Here is a 10,022-nt window from a genome sequence, read left to right on the forward strand (position 1 = left end):
AATTGTTATTTATAATTTCCACTGAATTAATAATGAAATATGTAAAACCTGCCGCTGCCCTCACAATAATCCATTCTCCACTATGACACAGTTGCTTGTTTGAAAAGGCATAAAATCAATTTTGGCACCAAACAACAACACGTGTATATTACGTGTGGTGTGTGAGTGTGTGTGTCTCTCTTCAGTGACCCAGTAGATGTTGTTGCTTTGCAGAGGTGAAAAGGGTTCCTGGCAGAGGTTACAATAAATATGTCTGATCTTCCAGCTATTCCTGACCCTGCCTGTTGTTCCTGTGGAATTAGACTGCTATTGTTGGCACAGCCTGCCGCTGGATGCTTGAAAACCTGTGACCACTGAGGCGTGTCTGCACTCCTATACTACTGGGAAGTGTTTAGATGACAGGAGCTAAATCTTTACACATCAACTACTTAAACACGCCAAGTTATTCCACTAAGGTCATTTAATCAGATTACCTTAAAATGCTCATGCAGGTATGTTTCATTCATACAGTGTGATGTTGAGCTCTCTGGTTCCAAAAGGTAATTTGTAACACTATTTTGCAGATTTGTGACACACACCTGAATTATTCTCCAATAAGTGAAAAATATTGTGTTATTCACATTTACATTTTCGTATATTTTAGTATCATATAGGCATATTTAAAGAATTGTTCTTTTCATTATTTTTGCTCATTCGTGGTCAGGTGCAACCTTAACTGGCTCTCATCTCATTGTACTCATTGTAATCTCATTGTACCCAGTACAATGACAATAAATGCTTTCTATTCTATTCTATTCTATCTTTGGAAATACAACAGCGCACAAGGCACTTACTTGATGAGAGGTTACGAAACAAAGTGGCATGGGTGTCTCATAACTGTTTTCCCAGATTAGTCCTCCTCTTTGAGACTCAGCTCTCTGAGAGGATTTCGATCCTTTCAGTTTGTAAAGACAGACTTTGCTCATGTTAAAGTGTACGTATGAGCTTCACAAATTCCCCCACTTGAAGCTGAAAACTAGATGCAAAAAGTGGTTTAATATTTACTGTGCAGGTTATAAATCATTGCCATTTCATATTTATTGTTTATTTCATAGCATGGTCTCTCTAGAATTCACTGAAACTGTTGGGTTTCTCATCCGAAGTTGCTCTTCACAGTTTATATTCAAGGTATAAATTGGATCTTATATGTGATTAAGCTGATTCTATCAAGAGTGGACAACTTCTCACAACATGTGCTCATGAATATTTTGGTTCCAATTTGTGCAAATGTTGCTGAAATGGCTGCACACAGTTGAATTTCTCTCCTATCAACATTGCATTTGACAATTTAGATAAAAAATAAAGGCAGAAAATATGATTTGGTGGTGCCCAGTGTGATATGAAAAGACATGCTCCCTTTCTGTCCTGTATTAAACAAGCCCCAGGCTCTCAGTACACAGCGATAGACAGGGTAGCCTGCACTCCATAATTATTGACAGGTTTGATGTACTCAGCGAGTGGAAAGTATGGGGAAATTGGAGTTTCAGTTGTCTACCCCCAGGCCTATGACTGTAATGGAAAGATTAAAAGCAGTGGTCACATCAGCCACCCAGTGCCAAAATACTAGCTGTTCCTGTGTGTCTCCCACCTCGCTGTTTATTCTCATCACCTCCATTTTTACTTTCTCCCAGCTACGTTAACTAGATTATAGGGGATTCACTTATTTAAAGACTTCAGCAAAAGCTCTGCGGTTTATTTTTGGATTATCCAAGAATAACCAACTACAGCAGCAGTGCTCGAGGCTTCAGAGGGATCTAAATGAAGTAAGTTACCTTTGCCTTGTGGGACGGTGTTGTGCGGTAGAGCAGCCCATTAGTCACAGGCTTAGTAGGTCAGCAAAGCGCCGTCTTTACCCACTGTCCCAGGGAGCACACTTCCATCCGCTGTACCAAGAGGCTCCCTTCACAGCTCCATCATGTCTCTCAGGCTGCTGCCTGCTATCATTATGGACAATGATGAGGATGATGATGGTAACTTCACAAAATGGATGAGTAGCTACTGGGGTCATGGAGCAGAAGGTGGACACTCCAGAGAAAGAAAACACAGCTTCAGAAGAGCTTCAAGATCACAAGCTGATCGAAGAGCATCACTGCCGACTGTGGTAAGGACCAGCGGCTTTTAGTGCATGTGACTGGGTTCATTGTACAATATGTATTTGCACTGATATATAAATAGCAGCAACACACTTTAAACAAAGCAATTCATGCCACGTCTTTAATAAGCCATCCCTGACACAGCATGAGGAGTGTTTTTAAACTGATTTAAACTCATTAATATATCTACACTTAAAGAGAAATTCAAGTAATAATTCTAATCTAGATCATATTTTATCTTATTTAGATTTTGGCAGACAGTGACAGTAGACTAATGCATGTATACACAGTGCACACATGGAAAACCAGCACGCTGGTATGAGCACTATGCAGGCTATGCAGCTCTGTTATAGTGTTTAGCAATAGGATGTCCTGATCTGTAATTTACCTCGACCAGCTTCACATCAGTAATGTCTGCTGATGCTCATCCAGCACACACACAGTGCAGCTTCTGCATTCTTTTACATCAGTGTGGTCAAACAGTGTGCAAATGTTGCTTGACTAGACTCAGTTCATTACTTCACTGTGATTGATAGAAAGTCAGGTGTTTGTCCTGCTGATGAGCAAGTGTTGATGTGAAGGTAAGTTTAAAAGGTGTTACTCAGAATTTCTATCCAACCAAAATAAATTCTTGCTGTAGGAAATCATATGCTTGTTAGTCATGGACTGTTGCATGTAAGAGCGCTCACACACACACACACACACACACACACACACACACACACACACACACACACACACACACACAGTGTTGAGCAGTGTGCTACTTACTCATTGCCATGGGGAAAGTGACTTCTCACTTGCCTCCTGTCATGGGGAGGTCAGAGGTCAGTGCCAGCTGCACAGCAGCATACTTGTGACTCATACAGCAGGTGCTCAGTGTGGTTGAGAATGGTTTAGCGAGCTGGACGCTGTTTACCCAAATGTAGACGTATGCCTTGTGTGCTTAACATGGGCTTGTGGAGGGACAGGCAACAAAGAATGTGCTCTTCATTCTTTTTCTCTCCTAGCAAATTTCTGCATTGATGCCACTGACAGATGCATCAAGAGGAGTTCTCATTGATTTTATTGCTGCTATAAAAGCAGCACTGGTGGCGCACTGTCATGTGATTAGACTTGTGCTTATATTCTGTTTACATTTGCAGGTCTTTAGCTTTTTTGTTCCTTGGGAACCAACTGGCAGGTGAATGCTCTCATAGCCTGGCCTCTAGGTGGTGTCAAACAAAGCGCTGATGACTGCAGCTCAGCTCCAAATTTGATTTTGTTTTCAAAATGAAAGCCTGTGCTGCTTCTGCCTATGCAGAATACCTGAGCATGTGATCAAGAGCAGGAATGAGCCAAGATCAGATTATCTTTGAAAGATATGTACGAGTCATGCTGCCCTTTTAGACGCTGTTTGTCACACACTATACTTCAAACCAATACGTTTACATGTATCTCAGTTTTAGCTTGGAGAAAATCTGGATTACAAATTGGGGAAAGTTGTCATTTATCTGGAAGGGAGGATCTGACTAAAAGATGTTATTGTGCTGCACTGTGGGAAATGTAGGATCCAGCATTTTCACCAAAACCGAGGCCTAAAAGTGAGGATATGTCCAAGACACTTTATTGAGGTGTAATACTAAATTGCTGGAGTACCCTGGAATAAAACCTTACTTTTATGCCATCACTGCCATCTTGGCATAAAGGTGATCGCTCTGAATAATTTATTTTAGCAATAAAGTGTAGCAGTGAGTGATGAGAGAGTCAAAGTCAAATATTCACTTTATTTTGAACGAACCCTCAACATGCCTGTTTTGAAACATATAGTAATCTAATTATTGCTTTTGTGTAAATGATCAATGAAGCGACTGGCCTGAGTCGAGACACAAACTATATTTAGGTGCTTTGCTGACATGTTACCTAAGAATATCAGGAGTGATTAGCCCCAGTCACAGCCAAAAGCTCAGTGTGGTCATCTGTCTGGTTTAATGTTCTCACGGTTGCTGTTATTAGAACTCTGTTGTTTTCCTCTGAGCTGAGATGGAATTATTGTGGATGTGACATTGTGTAACAACACTAACAGGTCCTTCTGTGTGTGGTCCACAGTCACAGTTAGATGCCATGAAGCTGAACAGGCTCCATGTGGCGTCGATGGCACCCACCCCGAGCCACATCAAAACGAGGGAGGAGAAGGGGGAGGTCAGGCCCCACCAGAGAGCTCGCCGCGCCTCTTCAGATGACAACAGCCGTCCCAAGTCGGCCATCCCGGAGAACCGCATCACCACCATCCCAGAGCTCACGGAGTCATTCGAGAAGAGGCTTTTCCTCCGTGAAAAGGCGGCCATGTCTCTGGTGAGCAGAAGTGTTATAAAGTTAAATAAAACTTAAGCAGTCTTCACAGTTTTTACTAGCCCAGTGTGCTGCTGGGGATCCAGTTTAGAGCAGGTTTGGTGCTCTCTGCCTCTCACTAACAGGGTATTATGAAGCCATTAAAGAGCTCTTAGAGCACATTAAAGGGTGTATTACCTTAATGTCCTGACAGGATCATGGACAGGCTTGAACTGCATTACACGGCCCAAAAATAATAGGACCAGAAGATATTCCACATTTTATGAAAGTACTGTTTCACCTCTGTATTTTGCATTTGGGCATTTTAATATTTTCCATCCTTTATTCTAACTTCTTTTTTTTTTTAAGCTTTCTGTTGTTAGATGTGACTATTCAGCAAAGCAGTAGAAGGAATAACTTCAGCCTACACTGTGTATACTTACTATTATTACCATGCAGTACATCTGTTATTTGCCTGTGCATCATTCAGATCATTTAGAGGAGAAGAATCTGACCAAATGTTGGGTTATTTTATGTTTTGTTATTTCATAAATTTCAACTTCAAACCTCATATCCATTACCCATTTATAAATGATATATGTTTTTTTAAAATAGTTCTTTGCAGTACAGTGCAACCAGACACAAATGTATAATTTAATATATGAATAAATATCGTTTTGGTCAGAGGTTGAGCTTTGAAAAGAAATGTTGATTCTCTCTTTCACAGATTGATGATGACAAGTTGTGTCTGATCTGTCATGAGGACATGAGGAAGAGCGGAGGTGGAGTTCAAGAGCTGCACTGCACACACCGCTTCCACAAAGAGGTAAGATATCTGGAGTAAGTCATTGCATGTCCCCTTGACACTGTGTTTGCACTGCCCCACTTGTTCGCTCCAATCCCAGCATGTCCCCTATCAGACCCGTGGTGCATGAAGGCAACTCATTCCTGGACACGCATGGTGTGAAGCGGGACGAAAACAATGTGCCCACACCTGAAGCCTTTCCCTGTGGAAGCATGGAGCTCTCTAACAGCATGCTCTAGGTCCCAGGATTTACTGATCATGATGTCTCCGTCTGGTGGGTGCTGAAGGCGGCTCGGAAGCTGGAGGTGTGTCGGCCCCGCAGCGGCAGTGAGGCGGCAGCTTCCCAGTTGAGGGGATTCTCGGACGAGAGGAGGAAGTCTGCAGACGGGCCTATCTCTGGGGAGCAGGAGCAGCACACACCCCGCCGTCAGCTTTCCCTGCGGAGACATCGCTGATATCAATCTGTGGAAGGTGAATGACTCACCTGGAAGGATTTGCAACAACAGGCCAAACATCAGGACTCTCTCCTGAACTTGGTGTGACCTTCACGTGTTAACATCTCAGGGGCCTGGACTGGGCCTGACCTGGTCCTGTAAACCAGACCCGTGTGCTCCATTGCTGTGTCAGCTTTGGACTCATTACCACGTCTTCTCCTCACTGTCAAACGACCAAATTTAGGAGGATCTATAAATCATTATTCGTATTTTAAAAACATTTAAAAATTCCAAATTTATCAGAAAAACCTCATGAAAGTATGAATATTTGATAAAGAAATTAACAGTTTCCTGCTTGAATTACCAGTTGCCATAATGAAAAGGTGTAGGTGAGTATGTGCCTCTGTGTAATAGACCCACCACTTTTGTTACTGAGATGCATAAAATATGCTCAGAGCATGTTCATATTTCATGTGATGGTACTTTGTGTTAGTAATGTGTGGCAATCTAACCAATATCTCTTTGGTTACATCCATCAAATGATTTTGAATATCACCAAAGCAGGATCTTGTCATCTTAGCACTTCTGAAAAGCCTTTGAGTGGGACTATATTGTAATATGATTTCAATAGTGTGAAAATATTTATCGCGGCTTATACAGTAGATCTAATTAATGTGTCTCTGCTGCTGTGGATTGGCTGCGTTTTTCTGTTTCCTGTTTCCTGTAACGTTGCATACTCTAGGGTCTGACTTTTTGATCGCTTGGAAGTCACTTTAACAAAGTCCGAAGTGAAGTGTTTTTGTGTTCAGTCATAACTTCAGTGTTTGCATTTTGCCTTGTAAATCAATAAATAACCAAAGAAATAAATTCTCAAGTTAATCAGCCTATTTGGATTTTACCTGCTTTATAATTTCTTAAACAGGAAACACTGACAGCAGTGTCCTCGTCGCTTGGGTCAGGGTCAGTGATGATCCTGTTGTGCATATGCTGCAGCACATTGGAAATTACCTCCTGGCATTACTGAGGAAATCAATACCTGCAGAAGTCATAAACCTTCAGTGTGGCTGAAAAACAAACTCAATAATCTCTTTAAAACTGTGTTTCAGTGCATGGAGCAGTGGCTGTGGAAAAAACAGAAGTGTCCTACATGCCATGTCCATGTGCCCATGCCGAAGCTCCTCTACTGGTCCTCGTCCCGCACCAAAGTCCCATAACGGTCCTGTGCCTCCGCCTGCCATGCCTGCATGCCCCCGTGGCCCCCTGACCCCCCAGACCTCCACCACTCCTCAGTCCTGCATTAAAGCGCCCGCTGCTCCTTGGTCAACATACTGTGTGAGACTTTACTGAAAGCAGTGCTCAAGTAGGAGACTTGAGATCATCTTCTGTCCTGGGGGGCTGAGGACGCTGTATGAGAGCCGAGGCCCCCCCTCTCTACGAGACCGAGAGGTTGTAATTTAGAGGTCTCACACTGTTTATTTCTTTGAGACTCGAATATTCTAATAATGTGAGGTTTTGTCTTTTTGTCCATATTTAGAGACACACATAACGCAGTGAACCTGCAGTTTTATGAAGCAAATTTCTTCAAGGTTAATTTCTGTTTAATTATCAATTCCTTTACAAACTTTTGCTATTTGCTTTTTAAAATCGGATTCATCTTGAAGGAATCAATTTTTTTATTTGTCAATAAGTCTCAGCAAAGAAATATTCTCGTAAATCGGCACATTATCATTTTTACACTTTTTTTTTTACACAACGTGAGCATGTTACTGATCTTCTTATCTTTTCAAAATGTCAAACTTTTCCTTTAAGTCAAAACTTGATCAGATTACTCACATATTGACATATGATTTGACTTTGACTGACTCAGCTCACGGTTACTGATCATTGCTTTTACAAATTGTAAATACTGCACTTTTTACACCTCTCCTTATTCTGATGAGAACAAAGTTCATGTTACATATGAGTCTCACAGTATGTCAACCATTTGCATAGTCAAACTAATTGTGTACGTTCGTTTTTTCCATGTGCTGCACTTCTATCTGAGCATTAGAAAAGGGCATGGTCAGGAAAATAACACTTACAGCATCGTGATTTCTTTTGCTAAACGGAAAGTGAGTGAGTGCAATACCTGTCAACCATGCCTCTGTCAGTACCTTTTAATCTGCCTCCTCCAGTGAGCTCCTCCACCTGAACCACCACTGTTTCTGTTTTCTGTCGGTCAAGACTCATTCGCTTCATCCTCCTGCCTTATCTATGCTCCTGTTTTGCATGGCAAATGTTTTGCATGTGAGGTCTAATCTGCTGTCATCTCTACGCTGTTGTGTATTCGGCACAGCCAAATGAGAGTTTACAGCTAAATGCCCAATAAAATCGCACTGCCTGTATATAAATCTATCCATGTAAATGTATGATTATAGAAATGTGACTTTGTGACAAATGGCTGTAGGATGTATAGCACTACTGTTATTCCATGTGATCCTGATTCATTTACTAACCACTAAATCCTGGTAATCTACTGCACTCTTACTTGGCTTTATGCACAGCCAAAATGAAAATAAGCAATGATAAAGTTTGTTATGAGCGTTATAATTATAACTGGGTGGTATCCAAGTTTTTATCTCTTTAAAGGGGAAATACAGAATAGCCGTGTAAAGCTGGTTTCATGCTGCCAAAGCTTTGAAGTTTGCTCTCATGGTTTCCCTGAGAGCAAACTGGTGACACACATCACTGTTTTCCACTGTTGTGGTCTTGCTCTTTTAAATAAAAACACACTGACGTGACGCTCGCTTCCTTAATTTGGTCAACAGACGTACACTTTTCTGTGTCTTAATATATCATTTGGAGTAATTATCTCGTTTCATTGCGAGGCCATTGTTCCGATTATAACATTGCAGCCCAAAACAAGGCCAATGATAACAAGCATTCAGGAGCATTCAAATCCCATAATAACAATGGCAGCCCCATAATAGACCTGTCTCTAGGCAGACATTTTGACTTAGCAGGTAAAGCACAGGCGTAACTAATAATACCAATGATCTCTCCATTCCCTCTAGGTTTGGACAGTAAGTCAGCATGTAGCCACTGACGCACCCGTCGATGTCATTAGTCATACCTGTGTTTAAAAAATCTAAATCAAGATGGTGTTGCATCTAATTCCTGTTGAAATACTCCCTTTTCTAAGTTTGTCCTGTGTTTTGTATTTACATTTTTAATACAGAATTAATTACACAAAACATAATCTAGATGTAGTCAAGTAATGAGTAATGCTGATTCCTGTATTTATGTTAAAGGTGCCCTGAGGAGTTTTCATGTAAACACCAGCATGTAATGCTTTTTTTTTTTTTTTAACAGTACCTGTAGATTTGCTGCTACCTGTCAGTGGTGTCAGTGGTGCCGCACAAAACCAATGCCGGAAATGTGTATTGCATCACGTGCATGTACATGTGCGTCCTCATATGCACGCATAAGAACAAGCCGCTTGGGGACCCGCTTGTTGCTCTAGAGAACTCCTGGTGGTCAAAAACTGCACAGGGCGCCTTTAAAATCAGTTATTATAGGCCACCAAACTAATTCACGAGGGTTTTAGCATCTCTTCCTCAGCATGTTACTCCTGGCAGTGAGGAGAAATCTTTGAAAATGTGTTTAGATCTTCATGTGAACAATTGATCCAAACAATTTCTGAGAAAAAACTTGTACAACGCTTAGTTTTTTTTTGGTCAAATTTCCTATCCTACAACCAGGCAAAGGTTTATCCATGTTTTACTTCCATAAGGGCCGATGTTTCCTCCTGTTTCACCTTTAAAATACATAAATTCATATATTGTGATCAAACACTAGTACTAAACTAGACCATAAAGTTAAACTAAATGATTCAAGTGTCTTAAAATAAACATTGGGTGACATGAATTATCTGTTTCTGTTAACTTTACCAGTTCTTTTCCTTGTAAACTCTGGTTAAGTCACAGTTTGCTTCCATGCAGCACATGACTGCACACTCGCTCTGGAGTGAATAAAACAGCTGAACTGGGACCAAAGCTGAAGATAAGGAGGCCTTCCAGCCGAGGTGTACGTGCCGGAGCTCTTGTCCCGGCCTGGCCCGGCACGGCACGGCCCCCAGTCTGATGGAAAGTAGCGGTTTGCTCCGAGCAGGGAGGGTCCTGACCGTGCGCGAGCAGGCGGGGTGAAAGTGCACACGTGGACACGTGAGACAGACGTGAGGTCCAGCCAATGACCGCGCGGACCGATGACGCCAGCGCGCCCCTGTCATCCAATGGGATCGTTCATCAGGGAGTAAAAGCCTGAAGTGTTTGGAGTCGGAAAATTTGGGGAAAAAAACGATTG

The 10,022-nt window shown here is 41.8% G+C and overlaps 1 protein-coding gene across 1 annotated transcript; it reads left to right on the plus strand.

Annotated features, from left to right (window-relative positions):
• Window positions 1–1,984: 1,984 nt before the first annotated feature.
• lnp1 (leukemia NUP98 fusion partner 1) lies at window positions 1,985–5,486 on the plus strand. Its single transcript, XM_070832147.1, has 4 exons — window positions 1,985–2,140; window positions 4,221–4,451; window positions 5,170–5,282; window positions 5,348–5,486. Exons 1-4 carry the CDS (start codon window positions 1,985–1,987, stop codon window positions 5,484–5,486), a joined length of 639 nt encoding a protein of 212 aa, XP_070688248.1.
• Window positions 5,487–10,022: the final 4,536 nt, after the last annotated feature.

This window comes from Pempheris klunzingeri, chromosome 6, assembly GCF_042242105.1.
Source record: "Pempheris klunzingeri isolate RE-2024b chromosome 6, fPemKlu1.hap1, whole genome shotgun sequence".
NCBI classification, from domain to species: Eukaryota; Metazoa; Chordata; class Actinopteri; order Acropomatiformes; family Pempheridae; genus Pempheris; species Pempheris klunzingeri.